At 43.3% G+C, this 27,547-nt stretch overlaps 2 protein-coding genes across 4 annotated transcripts in view; both read left to right on the forward strand.

Moving 5' to 3' along the window:
• LOC109896118 (patatin-like phospholipase domain-containing protein 7) overlaps positions 1–3,173 on the forward strand; it is a 34,010-nt gene extending 30,837 nt beyond the window's left edge. The window contains exons 31-35 of one of the 2 annotated variants that reach the window (XM_020490373.2): positions 190–342; positions 532–648; positions 1,449–1,533; positions 1,619–1,773; positions 2,035–3,173. In XM_020490373.2, the coding sequence (XP_020345962.1) occupies positions 190–342; positions 532–648; positions 1,449–1,533; positions 1,619–1,773; positions 2,035–2,115 (591 nt within the window). In that variant the 3' untranslated portion in view covers positions 2,116–3,173. The remainder of the gene's footprint in view (positions 1–189; positions 343–531; positions 649–1,448; positions 1,534–1,618; positions 1,774–2,034) is intronic. The other variant, XM_020490375.2, reaches the window with a different exon arrangement.
• A 5,898-nt stretch (positions 3,174–9,071) lies between these two features.
• Positions 9,072–27,072, forward strand: LOC116374764 (coiled-coil domain-containing protein 183). Of its 2 annotated transcripts, XM_031829468.1 has the most exons (13): positions 9,072–9,368; positions 16,770–16,888; positions 18,534–18,701; positions 20,764–20,868; positions 21,387–21,509; positions 21,734–21,895; positions 23,576–23,627; positions 23,886–23,986; positions 24,728–24,888; positions 24,996–25,155; positions 26,368–26,493; positions 26,586–26,673; positions 26,868–27,072. In XM_031829468.1, the coding sequence occupies exons 1-13, from the start codon at positions 9,269–9,271 to the stop codon at positions 26,996–26,998; spliced, it is 1,596 nt and encodes a 531-aa protein (XP_031685328.1). In that variant the 5' UTR covers positions 9,072–9,268; the 3' UTR covers positions 26,999–27,072. The 2 variants fall into 2 exon arrangements, with proteins under 2 accessions (XP_031685328.1, XP_031685329.1); XM_031829469.1 differs by lacking the exon at positions 21,734–21,895 and having other exon boundaries at positions 9,083–9,368.
• The last annotated feature ends 475 nt before the right edge of the window (positions 27,073–27,547 follow it).

The following is a 27,547-nucleotide window of genomic DNA, read 5'->3' on the forward strand; positions in this document are numbered from 1 at the left end:
AGACGGTTTTGAATGGTCCAACTCCTGTTTACCAGGTATTAGTCTGTTTTTGGACATTTTCCTGGGTAAGCCCTGTAATTGGATTCCTATCATTGTTGTTTGGACACCCCTGCTACTTTCCTTTGTTTGCGTAAGTGTGGAGGCCTACCTGCACTCCCATGTATTTGTGTGCTCTAATTCACTATAAAGGTCCTGAACATGGCTGAGATCCAGACCAGGTTGGCCTATGTCTGCTGCGTTCGTCAGCTGGAGTTGGTTAAAGACAGCGAGTACTGCGAGTGCATCCGTCCGCCCATCGATCACTATGGCACCTTGGAGTTTGGCAAGTTCGACGAGATCGCTGTGAGTAGCCCTCTGTTTCTCACTGGCGGCATCCCAAATGGCACCCTATTCCCTATATAGTGCACTGCTTTTGACCAGAGCCCATAAAGTAGTGCACTATGTAGAGAATAGGGTGCCATTTGGGACATAGACACCTTAGCTGTGTGATCATAATCTCGCCTAATCCCCCTTTCTCTGTCTCTGTCTCAGGAGGTGGGCTTCCAGCATGGTAAGACAGTGTTTGACATGTGGAGTCGTAGTGGAGTTGTGGATAAGATGATGAAAGACAGACATCAAGAGGAATTTCACAAGACCAAGAGCTGCAATGTGAGTTAGCAAGTTACACAGACAGCTTCCTAACTGCACCACACCTAGTTTCTATTTCAGATGTGTTGCACCAGCTCTTCCATCCCTTACTCCGACCCTTGTGCACCTCTGGCTCATGTTGGGTTTTGATATGTTTTTTTCTGTCTGATTGCTTCCAACACTCGCTGTTAGGAACCTGTTATGAGTATAGCAGTTTTCTAATTTACAGTAGCAATGGTCATCAAAATTGTTAAAAGATGTTGAAAACAATTCTAATAAATGCAACAGTTGGACAATGGATGTAGATTCTCCAAACTTTTTGAAATTTTATAATCCATCAGATACTGACAAACATTTTACTGGCAGTGTGGAGTTTGGGGATTTTGGTGGGAATTCAGGTATCACATTTGTCAAATTTAACTTGTTTTTCTTAGAATACACTCATATAAATTGTCTTATTGTATCAGGTATTTTTTAAATATTGTGTGTTAAAATAAGGAAAATGATATGTATCTAATTTGCATAAACACACAAGCTGTATTTACACATATTAATACATTAACATAAAGAGGTGGAACAGGGCTGCAACCACCATATATATCACTATAATCGTTGCTAATTTACAGTCGCCAATAAATGTTCCTTTGGACTTTGTTGACTTAGTCTAGGTCTCAGCCTGTTTCTGCTCTCTTGCCAATTCCCTATTGAATTGTCATGCCAATTGTTTGCCGTGTCAAGGAGTTGGCAAGATGGCAGAAACAGATTTGAGACCAGGCTATTATTGACTGCCTTTTGTGATCCTCGGTCTGTGTGTCTCTCAGGTGGTCACATGTCCCAATGCCTCCTTCACTGACCTGGCAGAGATTGTCTCTCGAATTGAGCCTGTCAAACCAGTCCTGGTGGAAGGTGAGAGGGACGGACACACACACACACACACACACCCCCTACGGTACCTTCCTGATTCCTGTGTTTTTCACTCTCTGTCCTTCAGAGTTATCAGACGATTACCAGACAGACTATGATGATTACCAGACGGACTATGATGAGGAGGCCAGAGAAAGTGCTCTCTCCGACTTTGACATGTCTAATCCCAACAGTGGAGTGGAACACACAGAGGGGGAGGAGACTGCAGACACTACTGACACAGTATGTACAAGTTGGAGTTCCAATTGGTCCCCTATTCCCATTCGGAATGCACACGCAGACCCACTGAAGCAGGATCCAGTATTACCTTTACTAAAGTTATGCTAACTACTAAATAAACAAAGAACCAAGGAATTCTCAAGAAGAAAATAATAAAGTCAAGAGATCAGTTTTACAAAAACATTGTTTTCCTTGTTTAATCTCCTACAACTACTCACCTCTTTTCATTCTGTTTCATGTTCTCTCTCCATCTTCCTATCGCAGGATGAAGAGATTCAGATCAGGGTCCGACATCACCTAACCAAACGACCACCAAACCGCTCAGACAGTGTTGATGATGCATAACATCCATCAAATTCATGATGTACTGTTTCTCTGTCCGGTTGACAGTGGTCCTCAATGCCAGTCTAGACATTATTATTATGTTAGGATGTTTATCATTTTTCAGCTGTTATGTTAAGGTTAGGTTGTATTATAATCAAGGTCATAACATTTACATTTCATTCTTAATACTTTTGGTTACATGAAACTATATGAAGAGATGTTTTACAATGCAATGTTTTACTCTTCTTTTTTTTTGCTGCCATGTGTGCCTTTCACATTCATGGTTGTAACAGAACAGCTCCTTTCTGATTCATCGATTGATAGTGATTTGTTGTAGCCAGTACCAATAATGAATTAATGGAGCTGGAAGCCTGACCTGGGGGCAACTATGATAAAGGAAATATTCAATCTTATTAGATTGGGTTGTGAAACAATCATATCATTCTTCTAGTATTAACATTATACATGGTATTGTTGTTTTAGAGTGAATGTATTACTTTAATTATGTAGAATATGTATTGTTATTTACATTGTTAGAAAGGACACTGTTGAGTGCCATATTATCAGGGATGTGTGTGTGATACCTAACGGTATATGTATTTATTTCTCCTTCCCTTTCTTTAGATTACTTTTCCTTAGCAGAGTAGAACATTTTAGTCAGGGTTATGGAACATCTGTAGTACACTACTAAGAATAAAAGGTGGAAGAGTAGCAGAAAATAGATCATACTTTGATATGATTTTGCAAACACTATGGTTTTGTCCTTTATGATTTGAAAACAGATGATTTAACCCATAAGAGTCTAAGCCGGGGAGGTTGTACTAAGCTATATGGAATTGTTTTAATGAGGTCATACCATCATTTAGATATTTGATTTGGAATTATAAGACGCCTGGAAGTATAAAAAAATAATTGTGGGGTTTACTGCCATTAGCCCATATAAACACATTGAATAACAGATTCACAACATGGAACAGATAATACCGCAAAAAATGAAAAGGAAGTTTGTTCTGAAGTGTCTGTCCGATATCTGAGAGATGTATAAGATGTAAAAAAATAAATAATATGAATAAACATGTTTTCTATGCCTGTAACCCCTTATTTTTGTCACTAAACAGTCTTCATACAGTGCCTTCGGAAAGTATTCAGTCAGACCCCTTGACTTTGCCACATTTTGTTACGTTACAGGCTTATTATAAAATGGATGCAATTGTTTTTTCTCCCCTCATCAATCTACACACAATACCCCATAATGACAAAGCCAAAACAGGTTTAGACATTTTTGCTAATTTATAAAACACATAAGTATTCAGACCCTTTACTCAGTACTTTGTTGAAGCACCTTTGGCAGCGATTACAGCATTGAGTCTTCTTGGGTATTACGCTACATGCTTGGCACACCTGTATTTGGGGAGTTTCTCCCATTCTTCCATCTCCCATTCATCTTTGCCTCAATCCTGACTAGTCTCCCAGTCCCTGCAGCTGAAAAACATCACAGCATGATGCTGCCATCACCATGCTCCACAGTAGAGATGGTGCCAGGTTTCCTCCAAATGTGATGCTTGGCATTCAAGCCAAAAAGTTCAATCTTTGTTTCATCAGAACCAGGGAACCAGTCAGGCATTCAGTGCTCAAACCACCTGGTTTATAATTAAGCAATAACACCCAAGGAGGTGTGGTTTGAGGCCCATATATCCCGGCTAATGGCTGTTCTTATGTACGACGCTGGATACAGCCATTAGCCGTGGTATATTGACCATATACCACAAACCCCAGAGGTGCCTTATTGCTATTAAAACTGGTTACTAAGGAAATTACAACAGTACAAATTAATTTGTCATACCTGGCTTTCAGCCAATCAGCATTCAGGGCTCAAACCACCCATTCAGGGTTCCCGAGTGGCGCATATATCTAAGGCACTGCATCTCAGTGCTAGAGGCGTCACTACAGACCTTGGTTCCATTCCAGGCTGTATCACAACCGGCCGTGATTGGGATTAGGGGTTGGGGTTAGGCCGTCATTGTAAATAATAATTTGTTCTAAACTTACTTGCCGTGTTAAATTAAGGTTAATAAAAATATATATGTAATAAATTGCAATGATTTATGTTGATCAATAATAGCATAGCATTTGATGATACAGTTTACATAGCTTTGTAAACGCAACTCCGTCCAGAGATCTAAACCAGAGATATTGTTTACATTACATTAGCCCAGGGGTTCTTCAACTTTTTTTAGCTCGAGACCCAAATGAGAAATTGGGCTTCCCCAAATCGTACTCAAATTACACAAATGAATAAGAAGTAGTGTACTTTCCTAAATTTCTTCCAGTGTGTCAAGTGTGTTTTGGGTTGTTCGTAAATTCGAAGCGTTCGGCAGGTTGATCAGAGCGTTCTGACCTCACAATGGCAGTGTAGCACCCAAACTACCGAAGCTGGCTAGGTTGCCAACTACTTCCAGACACAAATGCGGGAATACCTCACTGACTATTCTACTCGCCCTAGCAGAGCTAGTTTGGATGTTTTCTAGAGCGACTGTAAATGTGTTGCTGGCAACAATGAATTACGTTTTTTTTTGCCCACGTTTACTGCGCGTTTGTACATATTATTCTGCGGCCTGGGGCCTGTTGCACAAAACTAGGATAAGGGATTAAGCCAGGATATCTTGGTGATCCTGGCTCAATTGATCCGTAATCCGGTTGCACTAAAGATGGATAGGGGGCAGGAGGATATGTTATGGTATAAATTACCATGGAGATTTATTCTGTGGAGCTAGCCTGCTCCAGACCAGGCTAAATTCCAGGATCTATTTAATCTCATCCCTAATGTCAGTCAGCAGTCACCACAAATGGAAACCAATAGTTATTTCACTGCTCACTATACATTGTTATCACATATAACTAGACCCACTGTTATTATTTAAACGTTTGTGATCATTAATTTCAATGATTTTGGATAAAAAATGATTTTTAGATGTTGCTATCATTAGATAATTTACAGTTTCCCCATAGACTATAAGGCTATATATAAAATGATAGAATATTAGGGCCACAGAGGGGAAAAAAACACAAGTCATAATATTGTAACCAGTTGTTTTAAAGGAGGACAGTTGTTAAAATGACAGATGTGGGGCATTTCGTGAAATTGTACTTCAGTATGGTTTCATAAACAAAGACATGCTGATGTGCCAGAATATTAAGTATCACATTGTCATAAGTATCAAAACTGTAAAAACAATATGTAGCTTTTCTGAAGAAAGAACCAGCCTCATAAATTTATGACTTTATCATTTTTCTTCAGTGTGGCCCTAGTACTCTGTCATATAAACAAATACACATTCCATATGAATAGAAAAACACAATGTGTAACATTATGTTCCTTTATTAAACCATCAGCTCCTTTCGAAACTGAAGTCACAGTGACTCTACAAGATGGAAAGCACAGAATCCAAGCATATTATACAAAATGATACATACACATTGAAAGGTCTGTATATAACACACCCTGCATGTCTGCACACTAAAATAAATGCAGGACAAATCCATACACATCAACTGAACAGACAAATTAATGGATGCAGTAGCCTCCCTGCAGCCTTGTATTACACACAGTATACCGCACAAACATCATAAGAGGCCAAATTCGTCAAAAAACGAACCCAAAAAAACCTAAATTCCTCTGCCACCGCAGGACATATTTAACCAAAATTGAAAGCACACATACTAACTAAAATAATTCAACACATATTGGTCCCTCAGCAGCCGACCACTGTCGTCATCAGGGAAGATTGCCGGATTGTCCCAGTCCATGGCTGGTGGCACTCTGGGGGCCCTCTCCTTCCTCAGGCAGGCCACATCGTGGAGGACAGCACAAGCCACAGTAATATCACATGCCCTAACAGGGCTGACCCTTAATTTGTGAAGGCAGTGAAAGCGTGCCTTCAGGAGGCCAAAGGTCATTTCAACTCTGGCCCTGGCATGGGCATGGTTGTAGGCCTGCTGTGCTTCCTGGGGGTCTGTGAAAGGTGTCAGGAGAAAAGGCTGGCAGCCATACCCCCTGTCTCCCAGCAACACACCAGAGAATTCACCTGTCAACACAAAATCTCATCATTACTACCTCATAAACACAGTGATATTCTTGACACAGCCATGATGGTTATAAATAGGGGTTGTGTGGCTTACCTTGTGATAGGCACTGATAGATTTCAGAGGCCCGAAAGATTCTGGAGTCATGGACTGAGCCAGGCCATTTTGCCACAACATTGCTGATCACCACAGTCAGCATTGCAGACCATCTGAAATCATAAGATGAGGAATATTACACCAATCAATGCACATCACTGGCAATGCAGAGTGTTCGTCAATGGACAATATCAAAAAGTTATGTTCACCTGAACATTAATGCTGTGAAAGGATTTCCTATTCACAAAATCGGCCTCATGGGCACCTGAGGGGGCTTTTATCCTTATGTGTGTGCAGTCCACTGCACCAATGACATTGGGGAAACCTATAGAAGCAATCTATAGCAATCCTATAGAACTCCTCTTTGATGTCACAGAGTCTTCTGTGGCCAGGGAAGGAGATGAAGACATCTGCTAATGCTTTGATAGCCAGACACACACTCCTTATTGTGCGGCAAATTGTGGCCTTGTTCAGCTGTTCTGCATCCCCCACTGAGTACAGGAAGGCTCCACTAGCAAAAAAGCGCAAGGCCACACAAACCATTTACGCCACACTCAGTGCATGGCTCCGTGCAGTGCGGTGCTTAATCCTGGGACCCAGTAGTCTGCATAGATACCTGATGCCATCTGCAGAAAACCTGTATCTTTCATATAGATGGTCATCAGGGAAGGCCAGTGGGTCCAACCGGTCCCTGAAGACCCTTTCTCGCCTGAAGGCTCTCCTCAGGACAAGTGCTTCTTCATCCACCACATCTCGCACGAATGGGCATGCCATTGTCAGAGCAGAAAGGAACACACAATTTTGGGCCTTCATATAGGCTAGTGGCCACACCTGGTGCTGGGGGGTGGGCAAAAGAGGGCGATGCCTTATAACGATGACTTGGTTGTACTGATTGCTGGGAAAATAAAAAAAACCTTAGAAAGATGCCACCGTCCTGTGTGCTCACAATAAGAGCTCATATGTCATGGCTCACTTGACTTTACGAGAATATACCAAATTTTTATTTTGAGCTGTGTCATCTTCTTGGAGCTGGGGGAGGAAAGAAAAATAATGATTAATACATTTGTGTTACAGTTAGCATACAGTGTACATTGAAGGCATATCTTACCTCCCTCTCAAGTTTTTTTATTTCAAGGTCCAGTTTCCTAATTGTCCTCTTTTTTATTTCGAACTCCAGTGCAAGATTTTCCATCTTTTTCTTCTTGTACTGAATGTCTATGTCTGCCAGTTCTATTTGGCGCCGGAGGTGGTTGCCATACAACTTTCTGATAGCTTGTGAGCTCTGTGAACACAATACAATTAGCGCAGCTGGAATTTGGCAGGATGTGGTGTCCTTTTATTAATACGCACTATGTTGCCAGGCTGGTTTTCCCACTGTATAGCATCTGGGTCCTGTAAAAGAAATTAGATTTTTTGATTTTGATGAGGACTCCTCACCATTGTAGAGTAAATAGTACTTTCACAGTCTTAACATGATACCTCATGCCTTCTGGAATCCAGAGAGATGGTCTCCTCCTCATCATCGTCTCCATCATGTGCTGTTGCTGCTGCACTGGGGCCTTCACCCTATCACATTTAATCGGATTCATATTGAAGCTAGTAGACAAGACATGCCAGGCCTACAGTATGCCTTTGATGGAGTACTCACTGGATCAGCATCGTCTGGTGCTTGTGCTGGTGGCTCTAACAGGAACACAGTAATGCCAGACACTGCAAGGCAATAGGTAAACCAAAGTCAGACAGTCCAAATTGATTCAATATGAATGTGGTTGTATCCAATGTAGAGATGGAAGGACATACCTTGAATGAAGCGGGTGGCATCTTGGGAGGAACCTATGCTCGTCTCTTTCCCCCCAGGGATCCCCTCTAAGACGGGCCTGCCTTTATTTAGCTCCAAGGCCATGTCCTCTGCTGGGGTAAGGTCAGCCTTTGGTGACCCACCACCCGTGCCTTGTCTGTGTGTATTCTTTTTCACTGCTAAAACAGTACAGACAATGTGTGAGCAGGCACCTTCTGGGTACAATATATGCTTGTGCTTTGTTAAATATTAGTCAGGGACCATACCATTCTGCAGAATGTTCTTGTATTTGATTTTGACCTGCTGCCATGTCCGTTTTGGCCCGTTCATGTTTAATCTACACACACACACACACACTTAATGGAGTCACACTGCAAAAAATTACTTGGTATTTTTGTCTTGTTTTCAGTAAAAATATCAAAAAATGTATCATAGCTTTATACAGTGTGATGGAGTTACTTTACACAATTTCACTCATATCTGCAGTGCATTTCAATAAAAAATTTAACCGTTTCATAATTACAGTACAACTGCATTTTTGGAGATGTGAATTAAATATTTGAATTGTAATTGTGATGTTTCAGCGGAGCGGTGAGTGTGTAATTGTGCACTACTTACGCATTCAGGCGGTCTGCAATACTTTGCCACGCTTTTTCTCTTTGCTTTATCACTGTGGCGGTGTTGCCTTTCTTCTTAATTATATCTTTTACCTCCTCGTATGCCTCCATGAGGATTTGTGCTTCCGACGGGAAAAGTACGCGGCTCTAGTTGCCATGGTAAATCAGTTAATCTGTGATCTGTGGCGGGGTCTATTTGAGTGAGCCGTGAGCGCGCACCTATCCAGGATTGGTTTCACCTGGCTTAATGAATCCGTGTCTGCTCATCCTGGCTTGGTCTTTGTGCAACCAATTAAGCCTGGACGCACATGTTTTGGCTTCGTTGAGCTCAGCTGAGTCATTTATCCCGGATGTCTTAATTCTACTTTTGTGCAACAGGCCCCTGGTACTCAGACGAGAGTGCTCTGAAATCGGAGTAGTTAGTGAATTTACGAACGCACCTAGTGTGGCTACCTCACGTGCCTGTTATCAAACACGTATTTATGTTTTATTATGACATCTCAATAGAATGATATAGATCACTACGGGATATTGTCATACGCGTGGCAGAAACCTATTGAAAAGCGACGATAAAACACACATGTCGTACAGCAAAAGACAGGGCAGTATGCAGCCAGCGGATACAGAGCAGCCAACGATGCTGACTCTGCAAGAACAGCGACTCCGCATACAACAATTAGGTAAAAGTTATTGGTCCACGGGTAGGCCTATTTCCGAGGGATAATACATGCACGTTTAGTGTAAACATTCAAAAGATAACTAAGTGGAGTTCTAAACCACTGTAGCCTAGATAGCCAGGCATTCGATATATCAGTCACACCTTGATTCCGTGTTTGCCATGAGGTCGCATCGGCAAAGAGCGCCTGTACATTTTGGAAATATTTCTATAACTAATACATTTGTCTTTTTTTCCCCCTGCAAACATTGTTTAAAAAATATACATGTATATAATATCAGAATCCACCACGGAGTTTCAAAACTGAAGTTGGCAAGCTGGCAATTGTTTTGATTTGAATGCCAGCCATCTGTCCGGAGATTTAGGATGGAGAAAAGCCCGAAAGCAAGACAGGCTGATGTGTTCACTGTAGTAAGGACTAAGTAACGAGGCTACTATTAAATTGTTAATGAAATGTGGCGTGCTTTCTGGCGTAGCCCTACCCAAGTGGGTGTTTCATTTTGGGAGTCCATGAACTGCAGTTGCTGAGCTCAAACTTCATCAGTCCTACTATATGGAGGCCAAACACAGACGAGGCACCTTAATGGCTGCCTGCCACTGGACTTGTTCCAGAGACCATTGCGCTCCCCCTTTGACCACCTTCCGATGTTGCTTGACCACACTCACGTCATGAACTTTCCGACCGTCTCATTAGCCCAAACAATGCAGCCGGCAATACAATCGTGTCCCCGTGGACCGGTTCATACCAAAAACATCCATTCAGGCTGCAAAAGCATCGTTTTTCATCCATAACTAGATTTAATGGCGGGAAAATAGCAATACTTTCTTTAGAAAAACACAATTTTCCACAACAATGCTAATGCTACTTCCTGATGACTTGCACCCTGCATTCAGCCAGGACAGACTGCTGCAACTGTATTGGCTGAACGCAACATGGGACAAGCGTTCCTAGGCATTAGCCACTTTAGCATGGTGGTGGAAAGAATGGTTTCATACAGAAAATACATATATTTCCGTATTTTTGTCCGCCTTCTCGCCATTAAATTTAGTTAAATAGGAAGGCAACGACTTTACTGACTGTATAGATAATGTTTTAGGTACGAACCGGTCCACGGATGATACAGTGAGTTTTTTTTCTTGCTGCATACGATGCGTTTGGACCCAGATGCCGGTCTTTGAGCTGTCCTGTTATGACCTTCCATCTCATGAATGATGTTTTCTAAATTGCTTGTCTTTTTTAGTGTTGCTTTAAAGTGCTTTGATATTCCTTATGTGATAAATAGCGCTATAAAAGTTGAATAAATTATTCTTAAAACACTTTTACTGCAAAATATATGATAGGCTACATAAAATGTACTCCATTTTTTATTTCATCATTTGCAACTGCGACCTGGCCAAGATAAAGCAAAGCAGTTCGACACAAAACAACACACATAGAATAAACAAACATACAGTCAATAATACAGTAGAAAAAGTCTATATACAGCATGTGCAAATGAGGTAGGATAAGGGAGTTAAAGGCAATAAATAGGCCATGGTGGCGAAGTAATTACAATATAGCAATTAAACACTGGAATGGTAGATGTGTAGAAGATGAATATGCAAGTAGAGATACTGGGGTGCAAAGGAGCAAGGTAAATAAATACAGTATTTTTTTATTTTTTTATTTCACCTTTATTTAACCAGGTAGGCTAGTTGAGAACAAGTTCTCATTAGCAACTGCGACCTGGCCAAGATAAAGCATAGCAGTGTGAACAGACAACACAGAGTTACACATGGAGTAAACAATTAACAAGTCAATAACACAGTAGAAAAAAAAGGGGGAGTCTATATACAATGTGTGCAAAAGGCATGAGGAGGTAGGCGAGTGATTACAATTTTGCAGATTAACACTGGGGTGATAAATGATCAGATGGTCATGTACAGGTAGAGATATTGGTGTGCAAAAGAGCAGAAAAGTAAATAAATAAAAACAGTATGGGGATGAGGTAGGTGAAAATGGGTGGGCTATTTACCAATAGACAATGTACAGCTGCAGCGATCGGTTAGCTGCTCAGATAGCTGATGTTTGAAGTTGGTGAGGGAGATAAAAGTCTCCAACTTCAGCGATTTTTGCAATTCGTTCCAGTCACAGGCAGCAGAGTACTGGAACGAAAGGCGGCCAAATGAGGTGTTGGCTTTAGGGATGATCAGTGAGATACACCTGCTGGAGCGCGTGCTACGGATGGGTGTTGCCATCGTGACCAGTGAACTGAGATAAGGCGGAGCTTTACCTAGCATGGACTTGTAGATGACCTGGAGCCAGTGGGTCTGGCGACGAATATGTAGCGAGGGCCAGCCGACTAGAGCATACAAGTCGCAGTGGTGGGTGGTATAAGGTGCTTTAGTGACAAAACGGGTGGCACTGTGATAGACTGCATCCAGTTTGCTGAGTAGAGTGTTGGAAGCCATTTTGTAGATGACATCGCCGAAGTCGAGGATCGGTAGGATAGTCAGTTTTACTAGGGTAAGCTTGGCGGCGTAAGTGAAGGAGGCTTTGTTGCGGAATAGAAAGCCGACTCTTGATTTGATTTTCGATTGAAGATGTTTGATATGAGTCTGGAAGGAGAGTTTGGAGAGGAGAGTCTAGCCAGACACCTAGGTACTTATAGATGTCCACATATTCAAGGTCGGAACCATCCAGGGTGGTGATGCTGGTCGGGCATGCGGGTGCAGGCAGCGATCGGTTGAAAAGCATGCATTTGGTTTTACTAGCGTTTTTAAGAGCAGTTGGAGGCCACGGAAGGAGTGTTGTATGGCATTGAAGCTCGTTTGGAGGTTAGATAGCACAGTGTCCAATGACAGTATGGGGATGAGGTAGTTGGATGGGCTATTTACAGATGGGCTATTTACAGATGGGCTATGTACAGGTGCAGTGATATGTGAGTTGCTCTGACAGCTGGGTGCTTAAAGCAAGTGAGGGAGATATGAGTCTCCAGCTTCAGTGATTTTTGCAGTTTGTTCCAGTCATTGGCAGCAGAGAACTGGAAGGAAAGGCAGCCAAAGGAAGAATTGGCTTTGGGGGTGACCAGTGAGATATAACTGCTGGAGCACGTGCTACAGGTGGGTGCTGTTATGGTGACCAGTGAGCTGAGATAAGGCGGGGCTTTACCTAGCAGAGACTTGTAGATGACCTGGAGCCAGTGGGTTTGGTGACGAGTATGAAGCGAGAGCTAGCCAACGAGAGTGTACAGGTCGCAGTGGTGGGTAATATATGGGGCTTTGGTGACAAAAAGGATGGCACTGTGATAGACTATATCCAATTTGTTGAGTAGAGTGTTGGAGGCTATTTTGTAAATGACATTGCTGAATTCGAGGATTGTTAGGATGGTCAGTTTTACGAGGGTATGTTTGGCAGCATGAGTGGTTTGTTGCGAAATAGGTAGCCGATTCTAGATGTCATTTTTGATTGGAGATGCTTAATGTGAGTCTGGAAGTTTACAGTCTAACCAGACATCTAGGTATTTGTAGTTGTCCACATATTCTAAGTCAGAACCTTCCAGAGTCGTGATGCTGGATGGATGGGCAGAGATCAGTTGAAGAGCATGCATTTAGTTTTACTTGCAGTTGGGGGGTCACAGAAGGAGAGTTGTATGGCATTGAAGCTCGTCTGGAAGTTAGTTAACAAAGTGTCCAAAGAAGGGCCAGAGGTATACAGAATGGTGTCGTCTGCGTAGAGGTGGATCAGATAATCACCAGCAGCAAGTGTCATCATTGATGTATACAGAGAAGAGTCGGTCCGAGAATTGAACCCTGTGGCACCCCCATAGAGACTGCCAGAGGTCCGGACAACAGGCCCTCCGATTTGACTCACTGAACTCTATCAAAGAAGTAGTTGGTGAACCAGGCGAGGCAATCATTTGAGAAACCAAGACTGTTGAGTCTGCCAATAAGAATGTGGTGATTGACAAGAGTCGAAAGCCTTGACCAGGTCTATGAATACGGCTGCCAAGTAATCTCTCTTATCGATGGTGGTTATGATTAGAGGTCGACCGATTAATCAGAATGGCCGATTAATTAGGGCCGATTTCAAGTTTTCATAACAATCAGTATTTTTGGACACCGATTTGGCCGATTTAAAAATAATAATAATTTTACACCTTCATTTAATCTTTATTTAACTAGGCAAGTAAGTTAAGAACAAATTCTTATTTTCAATGACGGCCTAGGAACAGTGGGTTAACAACCTTGTTCAGGGGCAGAACGACAGATTTTTACCTTGTCAGCTCAGAGATTCAATCTTGCAACCTAACAGTTAACTAGTCCAATGCTCTAACCACCTGATTACGTTCCACTCCACGAGGAGCCTGCCTGTTATGCGAATGCAGTAAGCCAAGGTAAGTTGCTAGCTAGCATTAAACTTATCTTATAAAGATCAATCATAATCACTAGTTAACTACACATGGTATGATATTACTAGTTTATCTAGCGTGTCCTGCGTTGCATATAATCGGTGCGTTGCGTATTCGTGAAAAAGGACTGTCGTTGCTCCAATGTGTACCTAACCATAAACATCAATGCCTTTCTTAAAATCAATACACAGAAGTATATATTTTTAAACCTACATATTTAGCTAAAAGAAATCCAGGTTAGCAGGCAATATTAACCAGGTGAAATTGTGTCACTTCTCTTGCGTTCATTGCATGCAGAGTCAGGGTATATGCAACAGTTTGGGCAGCCTGGCTCATTGCGAACTAATTTGCCAGAACTTTACGTAATCATGACATAACATTGAAGGTTGTGCAATGTAACAGGAATATTTAGACTTATGGATGCCACCCGTTAGATAAAATACGGAAAGGTTCCGTATTTCACTGAAAGAATAAACATCTTGTTTTCAAGATGATAGTTTCCGGATTCGACCATATTAATGACCAAAGGCTCGTATTTCTGTGTGTTATTATGTTCTAACTAAGTCTATGATTTGATAGAGCAGTGTGACTGAGAGGTGGTAGGCACCAGCAGGCTTGTTAGGGTTGCGTCAATCTAATCTGGTATCAGGATAAATATGACAATGAGTCACCGCATTGTATGCTATGTATTTTTTATTAGCTAAGCAATAAGTGGTAAATGCAATTTTCGTATATACCGGCTCTGTCACATCTCGCAGGGCAAAACAGAGAACTGACTTGTTCCTGACAAAGATATTATAATATACTCTGATGGCGGAAGTAGTTCCTTCTTCCGAGCCGGCCTGTCAGAGTAGAGACTGGGCTTGGTTTAAACTCACCCAGCCTATCGTTGATTGTTGGAGCACAGGCTGGTCCCAGCCTCCTAGGCGCTTCAGCGGTCAGTCGTTGTAGTTGTGTAGAATATACAGTTATCAGGCACCTGGCTCCTGTTATCTAACAAAATACAGTTTGTTCTCGCAACACTACCTTCTGAATGTGCCCCACAACTCATACACAGTTCATGTCTTCATGTTATTCTGTATTTTTCCATCATGAGAAAGGCCCATGGCCCTGAAACTGTTAACAATGTCTCATGTCAGCTATGTTGCATACCACATACATCCACACAAGCCAACAGCAGATAATATTCAATCACATATATGGTAACGGGCTATAGTGCATAACACAGAATCCTCACAGGCTCGTAAGCATTCATTCAAACAGCACTGTTGTGCGTTTTGACGCAGCTCTTCACAATGTTTCAAGCATTGCGCTGTTTATGACTTCAAGCCTATCAACACCCGAGATTAGGCTTTTATATCTGATGTGAAATGGCTAGCTAGTTAGCGGGATGCGCTCTAATAGCGTTTCAAACGTTACTCACTCTGAGACTTGGAGTGGTTGTTCCCCTTGCTCTGCATGGGTAACGCTGTTTTGAGGGTGGCTGTTGTCGATGTGTTCCTGGTTCGAGCCCAGGTAGGAGCGAGGAGAGGGACGGAAGCTATACTGTTACACTGGCAATACTAAAGTGCTTATAAGAACATCCAATAGTCAAAGGTTAATGAAATACAAATGGTATAGAGCGAAATAGTCCTATAATTCCTATAATAACTACAACCTAAAACTTCTTACCTGGGAATATTGAAGAATCATTTTAAAAGGAACCACCAGCTTTCATATGTTCTCATGTTCTGAGCAAGGAACTTAAACGTTAGCTTTCTTACATGGCACATATTGCACTTTTACTTTCTTCTCCAAAACTTTGTTTTTGCATTATTTAAACCAAATTGAACGTTTCATTATTTATTTTCAGGCTAAATTGATTTTGATGTATTATATTAAGTTAAAATAAGTGTTCATTCAGTATTGTTGTAATTGTCGTTATTACAAATAAAACACATTTTTTAAAATCGTCCTATTAATCGGTATCGGCTTTTTTTTGTGTCCTCCAATAATCGGTATCGGTGTTGAAAAAAATCATAATCGGTTGACCTCTATATCGTTTAGGCGTGGCTGAGGTGAACCCATGACCAGCTCTGAAACCAGATTGCATAGCGGAGAAGGTACGGTGGGATTCGAAATGGTCGGTAATCTGTTTGTTAACGTGACTTTCGAAGACCTTAGAAAGACAGGGTAGGATAGATATAGTTCTGTAGCAGTTTGGGTCTAGAGTGTCTCCCCCTTCGAAGAAAGGGATGACCGCGGCAGCTTTCCAATCTTTGGGAATCTCAGACAATACGAAAGAGAGGTTGAACAGGCTAGTAATAGGGGTTGCAACAATTTCGACAGATCATTTTAGAAAGAGAGGGTCCAGATTGTCTAGCCCGGCTGATTTGAAGGGGTCCAGATTTTGCAGCTCTTTCAGAACATCAGCTATCTGGATTTGGGTGAAGGAGAAATGGGGAGGCTTGGGCGAGTTGCTGTGGGGGGTGGAGGGCTGTTGATCGGGGTAGAGGTAGCCAGGTGGAAAGCATGGCCAGCTGTAGAAAAATGCTTATTGAAATTGTCAATTATAGTGGATTTATCGGTGTAGACAGTGTTTCCTAGCCTCAGTGCAGTGGGCAGCTGGGAGGAGGTGCTCTTATTCTCCATGGACTTCAGTGTCCCAGAACTTTTTTAGTTTGTGCTACAGGATGCACATTTCTGCTTGAAAAAGCTAGCCGTAGCTTTCTTAACTGCCTGTGTATATTTGTTCCTAATTTCCCTGAAAAGTTGCATATCACGGGGGCTATTCGATGCTAATGCAGAATGCCACAGGATGTTTTTGTGCTGGTCAAGGGCAGTCAGGCCTGGAGAGAACCAAGGTCTATATTTTGTTCCTGGTTCAACATTTTTGAATGGTGCATGCTTATTTAAGATGGTGAGGAAGGCACTTTTAAAGAATAACCAGGCATCCTCTACTGCCAATCAAATGCTCTATAGATTGCAATTATTTTATTCATCACTCCTCTCTGTTCCCTGTATATGATGTTCAGAGCGGCAGGCCCAGGCAGAGTACAGTGCTGCCAAGGAGATTTTAGAGAATGATCAGAAAGCCCCACATGGTGGAAGGACCCTGAGCAGGTTACTGTCCAAGCCAGGACTGTCAATGGAGGTACATATACACTGAACAAAAATATAAACACAATATGTAAAGTTTTGGACCCATGTTTCATGAGTTGAAATAAAAGATCCCCGAAATGTTCCATTCACACAAAAAGCTTACTTCTCTCAAATATATATATTTTTTGCACACATTTGTTTACATCCCTATTAGTAAGCATTTCTCCTTTACAAATATAATCCATCCACCTGACAGGTGTGGCATATCAAGAAGCTGATTAAACAGCATGATCATTACACTGGTACACCTTGCGCTGGGTACAATAAAAGGCCATTCTAAAATGTGCAGTTTTGTCACACATCACAAAGCCACAGATGTCTCAAGTTCTGGGGGAGCGTGCAATTGGCATGCTGACGGCAGGAATGTCCACCAGAGCTGTTGCCAGAGAATATAACGTTAATTTCCCTACTATAAGCCACCTCCAATGTCATTTTAGAGAATTTGGCAGTAAGCCCAATAGCCTCACAACCGCAGACCACGTGTAACAATGCTAGTTCAGGACCTCCACATCTGGTTTGTTCATCTGCGGTATCATCTGCGACCAACTACCCAGACAGCTGATGAAAATGTGGTTTTGCACAAAATTATTTTCTGCACAAAACTGTCAGCAACGTCTCAGGGAAGCTCTCCTCGTCGTCCTCACCAGGATCTGACTTGACTGCAGTTTGGTGTCGTAACTGACTTCATTGGGCAAATTCTGACCTTCGATGGCCACTGGCACGCTGGAGAAGTGTGATCTTCATGGTGGAATTCCTGTTTCAACTGTACCGGGCAGAGAGCGTGTATGGCATCGTGTGGGCGAGCGGTTTGCTGATGTCAATGTTGTGAACAGAGTGCCACATGGTGGCGATGGGATTATGGTATGGGCAGACAAACTATGGACAACGAACACAGTTGCATTTTAACGATGGCAATTTTAATGCACAGAGATACCGTGACAAGATCCTAAGGCCCATTGTCGTGCCATTCATCCACCGCCATCACTTCATGTTTCAGCATGATAATGCACGGTCTTATGTCGCAAGGATCTTTACGCAATTCCAGGAACTGAAAATGTCCCAGTTATTCCATGGCCTGCATACTCACCAGACATGTTACCCATTGAGCAAGTTTGGGATGCTCTGGTCGATGTGTATGACAGCATGTTCCAGTTCCCACTAATATCCAGCAACTTCGCACAGCCATTAAAGAGGAGTGGGACAACATTCCACAGGCCACAATCAACAGCCTGATCAACTCTATGCGAAGGAGATGTATCGCGCTGCATGAGGCAAATGGTGGTCATACCAGACACTGACTGGTTTTCTGATCCACGCCCCTATTTTATTTTTTGAAGGTATCTGTGACCAACAGATGCGTATCTGTATTCCCAGTCATGTGAAATCCATAATTAGGGCCTAATGAATGTATTTATATTGACTGAATTCCTTATGACCTGTAACTGTATTATTTTTGCATGCTGTGTTTATATTTTTGTTCAGTTTAACCTCAACTCAGGCAGAGAGAGAGAGGTGGCAAGCTTGTAATGACCCGTGCGTAGACAATATTAGCTTTGTATGAAGGCATCACATTTTTGGAAGAGCCCAGTTGGATATGTCGGTTTGTACATAATATGCTTGCATATCTCTGTGCGTAGAGCATTGTGGAGCGGGAGAAGCGTAGGCGGTGTACTCTGATAGAGCAGCACAACGGGTTGCAGTGTTCTGTGAGGGCCAAGGGGTCTCAGCTGCTGGAGATGGAGCAGGCCATGAAAGCCCTGGAGCTGGACTCCAATACAGACGGAGACGAGCAGCACTACGACCAGGTGACGCCACTATATAGTTAGGGTGTCATTTGACAGACTCAATTGTCCCCAAAAACTTAGAAGAAAGCAAATGTCAAGGTTTAGCACCATGGACAGCACCACTCATACAGTTTACTGTTCAGTTTAGTTTATTAAGATGCCCATTAGCTACTGCGCATGCGGTAACTACTCTTCCTGGGGTCCACATAAAACGTACAAATACAGTTGAAGTCAGAAGTTTGCATACACTTAGGTTGGAATCATTAAAACTAATTTTCTTGTTAACAAACTATAGTTTTGGAAAGTCGTTTAGGACATCTACTTTGTTTATGACGCAAGCAATTTTTCCAACAATTGTTTACAGACAGATTATTTCACTGTATCACAATTCCAGGGGGTCAGAAGTTTACATACACCAAGTTGACTGCCTTTTAAACAGCTTGGAAAATTCCAGAAAATGTCATGGCTTTAGAAGCTTCTGATAAGCTAATTGACATCATGAGTCAATTGGAGGTGTACCTGTGGATGTATTTCAAGGCCTACCTTCAAACTCAGTGCCTCTTTGCTTGACATCATGGGAAAATCAAAAGAAAATCAGCCAAGACCTCAGAAAAACCTATTGTAGACCTCCACAAATCTGGTTCATCCTTGGGAGCAATTTCCAAACTCCTGAAGGTACCACGTTCATCTGTACAAACAATAGTACGCAAGTATAAACACCATGGGACCACGAAGCCGTCATACTGCTCAGGAAGGAGACGTGTTCTGTCTCCTAGAGATGAACGTACTTTGGTGCGAAAAGTGAAAATCAATCCCAGAACAACAGCAAAGGACCTTGTGAAGATGCTGGAGGAAACAGGTACAAAATTATCTATATCCATAGTAAAACGATTCCTATATCGACATAACCTGAAAGGCCGCTCAGCAAGGAAGAAGCCACTGCTCCAAAACTGCCATAAAAAGGGCAGACTACGGTTTGCAACTGCACATGGGGACAAACATCGTACTTTTTGGAGAAATGTCCTCTAGTCTGATGAAACAAAAATAGAACTGTTTGGCCATAATGACCATCGTTATGTTTGGAGGAAAAAGGGGGAGGCTTGCAAGCCGAATAACACCATCCTAACTGTGAAGCACGGGGGTGGCAGCATCATGTTGTGGGGGTGCTTTGCTGCAGGAGGGACTGGTGCACTTCACAAAATAGATGGCATCATGAGGCAGGAAAATGATGTGGATATATTGAAGCATCATCTCAAGACATCAGTCAGGAAGTTCAAGCTTGGTTGCAAATGGGTCTTCCATGATACTTCCAAAGTTGTGGCAAAATGGCTTAAGGACAACAAAGTCAAGGTATTGGAGTGGCCATCACAAAGCCCTGATCTCATCCTATAGAAGATCTGTAAGCAGAACTGAAAAAGCAGGGGCGAACAAGGAGGCCTACAAACCTGACTCAGTTACACCAGCTCTGTCAGGAGGAATGAGCCAATACTCACCCAACTTATTGTGGGAAGCTTGTGGAAGGCTACCCGAAACGTTAAACAATTTATAGGCAATGCTACCAAATACTAATTGAGTATGTAAACTTCTGACCCATTGGGAATGTGATGAAAGAAATAAAAGCTGAAATAAATCACTATTATTCTGACATTTCACATTCTTAAAATAAAATGGTGATCCTAACTGACCTAAGACAGGGAATTTTTACTAGGATTAAATGTCAGGAATTGTGAAATAATGAGTTTAAATGTATTTGGCTAAGGTGTATGTAAACTTACAACTTCAACTGTACATGACAAATTACAGAACAGTAATAGACAACAAAAAACAGTTTTGGTAGGAAAGACACCAAGAGACAAGAATAGTATTTACACACTTCATATACAGGACAATTTAATAAAATATTTAGAAACAGGAGAGGCACTGTGGTGTTGGTGTGTGAATGGCCTTGTGCAAGTTGACATTGAGTGACCATGACTTATGATACCCACGTGAATGATGTCTAGGATCCAAGCATTTACGCTGCACAGTAATTGGCTTGATATGTTTAAAAAAAAATTGTTGACATTTCTGTCTTCCATGGCAGCGTGTGAGAGAGCTGGAGAACAGTCTAGAAAAGATGACCATCAAAATCACAGAGGCTGAGAGGATCCAAAAAACCTACCTGCGAGTCTGCGACCACCTACATCGGGTCTGTAACACTATTACATTCACAAATATCAGCCTTTCTTTGTGGACATTGAATTAAATTAAATTGTTAACATTGAATTCAAGACTCCTTTGGGAGATATACTCCAGTCAGTGTAATCCCCATCAACAGACCAGTGTGACTAGGTAGGACTGGTAAAGTGGCTCAAATGGCATCCTATTCCCTATACGGTGCACTGCTCTTGACAAAAGCCTTATGGGCCATGGTCAAAAGTAGTGCACTACAGAGCCATCTATTTAGATAGTTGGGCCAATGCGGTTTTTGGATTATGACGCATTTACATGACACTTCAACGTTCTATGGCAGCCATGTTAGCGCCCCATTAACATTACATAGGGAATATTTAAACAACGCAACAACTGAATGTCTAGAATTACAACAATATTCAACATTCTAAATATATGGCTCAGATGCACTATGTAGGGAATAGGTGCCATTTGGGATACAGACAAATCTAGCTCCAATATAACCTGGGGTTGGGTTGTTTGTTCCTGGTTCAGGAGGTGCGTGAGATGCCCATGGCTCTGGATCAGCTGCAGAACTCAGTGGTCAGCGGGCAGACAGAGCTGGGAAAGGTGGCCCACATGTCTCACACCGCAGTGGCTGCTGTGGACTGCACTAAGGTAAGGCAAATCGGGGGTCCAGTAACTTTTAGCCCCCACTTGCCTATTTTGGGATGTTTACATTTGAATAACATTACCTTCGGTTACATGTCTTTGTATGAATGGGAAAAAAACAAGAGAAAAAAGGTAAGGCTCGTTTGAATACCGGCCAGGATGTGTGCATGTCTTTTCACACTACATTAGTAGAATGTGTGTATGTCTGTCTGTCTTTCGCCTTGAGTCAGCTGGTTCAGATGGAGAGGCAGCTAATGGTGGAACGCAGGATGATGGAGAAGGAGTTGAGTGAAAGGAGGGGAGTGAAAGAGAAGGAGGTGGAGGGTCGGCTGGAGAGAGAGAGGGAGGGAGAGCGACGAAGCAGCAAAGGAGCTCAGAAGTTGAAAGAGCAGGTGAGAGAGAGAGACAGAGGGAGGGAGGGAGGGAGGGAGGGAGGGAGGGAGCGGGCTGGACCTGTGGGGAACAGAGAGCGAGAAAGAGAGGGAGGGAGGGCGAAAAGAGGTAGGGAGAGGGATGGGCCTGTGGGGAACCGAGAGCAAGAGAGGGTGAGAGAGAGGGAGAAAGAGAGGGATGGGGAACAGAGAGTGAGGAAGAGACAATAGGGAAAGGGAGAGGGAGACAGAGGGATGGATGTGTGGGGAGAGAAAGAGGGAGGGATGGGTCTGTGGGGAACAGAGAGAACAGGAGGGAGAGAGAGAGGGATGGACGTGTGGGGAGAGAAAGAGGGAGGGATGGGTCTGTGGGGAACAGAGAGAACAAGAGGGAGGGAGGGAGGGACCTGTGGGGGAGAGAAAGAGGGAGGGATGGGTCTGTGGGGAACAGAGAGAACAAGAGGGAGGGAGAGAGAGAGAGAGGGAGGGTCCTGTGGGGGAGAGAAAGAGGGAGGGATGGGTCTGTGGGGAACAGAGAGCGAGAAAGAGAGGGAGGGAGGGCGAAAAGAGGTAGGGAGAGGGATGGGCCTGTGGGGAACCGAGAGCAAGAGAGGGTGAGAGAGAGGGAGAAAGAGAGGGATGGGGAACAGAGAGTGAGGAAGAGACAATAGGGAAAGGGAGAGGGAGACAGAGGGATGGATGTGTGGGGAGAGAAAGAGGGAGGGATGGGTCTGTGGGGAACAGAGAACAGGAGGGAGAGAGAGAGGGATGGACGTGTGGGGAGAGAAAGAGGGAGGGATGGGTCTGTGGGGAACAGAGAGAACAAGAGGGAGGGAGGGAGGGACCTGTGGGGGAGAGAAAGAGGGAGGGATGGGTCTGTGGGGAACAGAGAGAACAAGAGGGAGGGAGAGAGAGAGAGGGAGGGACCTGTGGGGAACAGAGGGCTAGAAAAAGAAAGAGCGATTGAAAGGGAATATTTAAAGTGAAAGAACACATTAGTCAAGAGCTGGAATGGGCAACTATGATGGGGCCACAACAAATCTGAACTCATCATGAGGGGCCACAGTGACTCACAGTGTCTGCATACCCACATCCATACCCACACATGCAGTCTGAGCCGGCCCTAAGCAACATTTTGTTGGGGATACCTTGCAAGAATTAATTTTTTGCGGCCCGTACTTGACAACGAAGAGAAAAAAAGTTTTAGAGCTAATTTCCTGCAATTCTATACATTTTGCCATGTGAGCAGATTTAGCAATTTTATAATTCATTTCATTCAATTCTAGACATTTTGCCATGGGGCGGAGAGAAAAAGTAACAGTTTTTAATATAATATCTGAGTGCGTGGTTAACAAAATCAATGGAGGCCCCCGGTCGGTAATTCGACCATGATTACTACTGGCAGCTAGACTAACTTACCAAACTAAAAAATGTTAGCTGACATGGGCTACTCGAGTGACTGTCAGTGACTGACATGATGAGAGAAACTGCTGATGCACAAACAATTTTCGAAATTGTAACTTGTGTATTATACTATTCTAACTCTCAACAGTAAGTTGACTGAGTAAAACAATTAAATAAATAAAACATTCGGAATTGATCCGCAAGCTTACAAAAGAGGGTCGCCCCACAGGCAGCCAGTTGCCCATCTCTGGTCCAGAAGGATGTCTATTGCAGTCAATGAGCGTTGTTGTTTTGCAGGTTCGAAGAGGGACTATCAGAGAGGGACTGGCTGAAGAGTCGGCTCATAGAGGTACTATGACAGGGGATCGTTCACCAAAACACTTATGTATTCAAATAAATACAGTGAATACTAAGCATCAGATCACCCATGTCCAGATAGTACTCTAGTCTGAAGGCAATAATATTCTGAATCATACATCATTTGCATGAGCAAAGGCAATATGCGTACATACGATATCCATTTTTCTTGTGCTCACATTTTATTTCCTCATGTTGAGCAGGGAGATGATGAAATGATGTGTGTCTGTGTTGTGTTCTCCTCCTGCAGCCCAGCAGACCGCCCCTGTCTCCACTACTCCCCAGTCCATAGTCAAACTGGTGGAGGATATTGATACTCTGAGAGACGCTCTCAGCTGCACTGATCTGCAGGTATGGTGGCCCACGTGGATCATTTAGCCCTATTATATGCAGTATCTAATAAGCAGTCTAATAAGCAACGCATTACCCATTATTCATCTTACCTTTTTATGTAAGCCACTGTTGCAAACAGCACTTTATGTCCCGTGACACATTGATGTAGGCGTTTCATTTTATTGAGTTATATTGCAGTCAGAGGAGCCTATTGAGGGGGGGGCGGCTCATAATAATGAATGCAATAGAGTAATTGGAATGGTATTAAACACATGGAAACTTTGATGTGATGTTTGAGACCTTATGTGAAAACCACATGAATTTCACGTGAACATGTGAAGTGTTCCAAAAACACGTTCTCATGTGATCTTATGTGAAGTTAATGGGATAACGTGACAACATGTAAAGCAACATGTGATAGCATGAAACTACACATATGAAAACGTGATCACTTGTTACAGAAAAAACAAAGGTAGTGAAACAAACCCCAAGACTGGTAACTTGCCTGATAGTCTCTGAACACAAATGCAATCCACACTGGTATAAGGCTTTAAAAGTGTTTAACAGGACAACATTTCTCCCCCAAACTGGATCTTTGTCAGGGCTAGTTGCTCACCAAGTACCACTGTATATACGTGGACTTCCTGGGCTGCCGAACTTGAGTTGGGCATCCTGTCAACATGGCAGTCAGGTGCTTGGTAGTCTCTTTGAGCTGACTATGTGTCCACCTGTTCACCCATTTCTCTGTCCTCTGTGTAGGAGCTGGAAACACGGCTGGTCTCTCAGAAGGCCATCAGGGAGCAGCTGCACAACCAAATGACCCAGTGTGAGGAGCTGGTCAGGCAGAGCATGGAGACCTTTGCTGCCTTGGAGCTCCAGTACGCCCAGCTCAAGTTCAGCGCTGGGCCCAGCTCTGACAGGTACAGTAGAGCTACACAGAAGAGTGGTACTCCTGTGTCATCCATGGAAAAAGAGGAAAAGATCTGAAGAGACTTCAGATCTCGAGCCTCAGACTGTTTATCTAAAGGTTTGAGCGGCTGAAGGAGGAAATGCAGGCGGAGCTTGAGCAGGAAGAGGAGCGTTGCAGCCATTGGCAGGACAAGCTTGGAAAGGCCCAATCAGTGCTACATGGGGTGGAGAAGGGTGTCAACAACCTGTTCTTCAGGATGAGCTGCGTGCAAGTGAAGGTAGCTATTTTATCCCTTTCTTTATATCCAGTGCATTCAGAAAGTATTCAGACCCCTTGACTTGTTCCACATTTTGTTACGTTACAGCTTTATTCTAAAATGGATTAAATCATTTTTTCACCCTCAATCTACACACAATACCCGATAATGACAAAGGAACCGTTATTGTTTTTAGATTTTTGCAAATGTATAAAAAAGAAATACATGGAAATATGACATTTACATAAGTATTCAGACCCTTTACTCAGTACTTTGTTGAAGCACCTTCGGCAGTGATTACAGCCTCGAGTCTTCTTGGTTATGATGCTACAAGCTTGGCACATCTGTATGGGGGCGGCAGGGTAGCCTAGTGGTTAGAGAGTTGGACTAGGAGCCGGAAGGTTGCAAGTTCAAACCCCCAAGCTGACAAGGTACTAATCTGTCATTCTGCCCCTGAACAGGCAGTTAACCCACTGTTCCTAGGCCGTCATTGAAAATAAGAATTTGTTCTTAACTGACTTGCCTGGTTAAATAAAGGTAAAATTAAAACATTTTTGGGGAGTTTCTCCCATTCTTCTCAGCAGATCCTTTCAAGCACTGTCAGATTGGATGGGGAGCATCTCTGCACAACTATTTTCAGGTCTCTCCAGAGATGTTTGATTGGGTTCAAGTCCGGTCTCTGGCTGTGCCACTCAAGAACATTCAGAGACTTGTCCCTAAGCCACTCCTGCGTTGTCTTGGCTGTGTGCTTAGGTCGTGGTCCTGTTGGAAGGTGAACCTTCGCCCCAATCTGAGATCCTGAGTGCTCTGGAGGAGGTTTTCATTAAGGATCTCTCTGTACTTTGCTCCGTTCATCTTTCCCTTGATCCTGACTAGTCTGTGCCTCAACACAATCCTGTCTCGAAGCTCTACGGACAATTCCTTCGACCTCATGGCTTGGTTTTTGCTCTGACATGCACTCTAACCTGTGGGACCTTATATAGACAAGTGTGTACCTTTTCAAATCATGTGCAATCAATTGAATTAACCACAGTTGGACTCCAATCAAGTTGTAGATGGACAGTTCAGTCTCATCTGGCCCTTTCTTGGTCACCATGAAAAACAAACCCCTGGTGACCTATCAGCCAGATGCTCTGTTCTTTACTACGACTGTTCTCATTAAACATGCCAGCCCTTGGTGATCTTAAATCAGGAATAGAGAGGATTCTAAACCAAATGTCTGTCTTGTTATAGGACTCTCCCAGGGAGTTGGGGGGTCTGGATGCAATAGAGAAGCTGAGGGAAATCGGCGCCCGTCTGCCCACACTGCAGACCACAGCTTCAGAGAAGACCGAGGAAAACACAGCTGACCATGAGAAGGTGAAACACTGGTTTACTTTCTTTCCTCAGCCCTCATCTCTCTCTACCCCTTTTCTGTGAGCCTGAATCTCTCCCCTCGGATCTCACCTCAGGTGTGGAGCTTCCTGGAGCAGAGCACCATGATGGAGCCCAGGAACTACAAGAGGGCCAGCAGCCCTGTGTATGACAGTACCTCAGAAGGTATGCTTTTTTGGGGGTGTATGGTTATGCATGGTTTTTCACTATATTGTAAACAAAATCTTATTATTAACAGCAGGAGGCCATTGCTGTACATTTCCATAATGGCTGTTGAGTGCTTGGCTAATGGTGTTTGCTTATTGTGTGTAATACCTCCGGTTCCACCTGCTCCTCACTGCTCCCCTCCTCCCTCTCAGATACATTCCAGTTCCGCGGTCAGGAGGAGGACTGCTCCATGTCCCGCGATGAGATCAAGCGTCGCAGCATCCAGCTGATCGAGGTGCACCAGCCAAAGAAGAAAGCCCAGAAGAGCAACACAAAGAGCTAGAGACAAGCTCCAGCTGTGGCCCTCTATATCCTACAGGGAGTAAACCTGAGGAAATAATAAACAGGCTCATAGTATGATTTTACTTTTTTTGTCTACTTTATACCAGAGTTTGTTACAGCTATGATTAAAGTGGAACTGACAGCGTTTTAGCTACATGAAATCATATTATAATCTGTTCATATACATCCCCAGAAAGAATGACACCTTTCGTGATATCCAAATGGTAGTTATAGTCTTGTCCCATCCCTGCAACTCCCATTTCGGAGAGGCGAAGGTCGAGAGCCAAACGTCCTCCGAAACACGACCCTGCCAAGCCGCACTGCTTCTTGACACACTGCTCACTTAACCCGGAAGCCAGCCGAACCAATGTGTTGGAGGAAACCCCATACAGCTGGCGACAGAAGCCAACGTGCATGCGCCCGGCCGCCACAAGGAGTCGCTAGAGTGCGATGGGACAAAGATATCCCAGCCGGCCAAATCTTCCCCTTACCCGGACGACGCTGGACCAATTGTGCGCCGCCTCATGGTTCTAACTGTCCCGGGCGGCTG

The sequence above is a fragment of the Oncorhynchus kisutch genome, linkage group LG8 (assembly GCF_002021735.2).
Source record: "Oncorhynchus kisutch isolate 150728-3 linkage group LG8, Okis_V2, whole genome shotgun sequence".
NCBI lineage: Eukaryota > Metazoa > Chordata > Actinopteri > Salmoniformes > Salmonidae > Oncorhynchus > Oncorhynchus kisutch.

Coding starts and splice junctions, on each gene's coding strand:
- LOC116374764 (XM_031829468.1), top strand. CDS start 9,269: ATGTCGTACAGCAAAAGACAGGGCAGTATGCAGCCAGCGGATACAGAG. Junction 20,869..21,386: donor TCTGCGACCACCTACATCGG/GTCTGTAACACT, acceptor TTCCTGGTTCAG/GAGGTGCGTGAGATGCCCAT. Junction 21,510..21,733: donor CTGCTGTGGACTGCACTAAG/GTAAGGCAAATC, acceptor GCCTTGAGTCAG/CTGGTTCAGATGGAGAGGCA.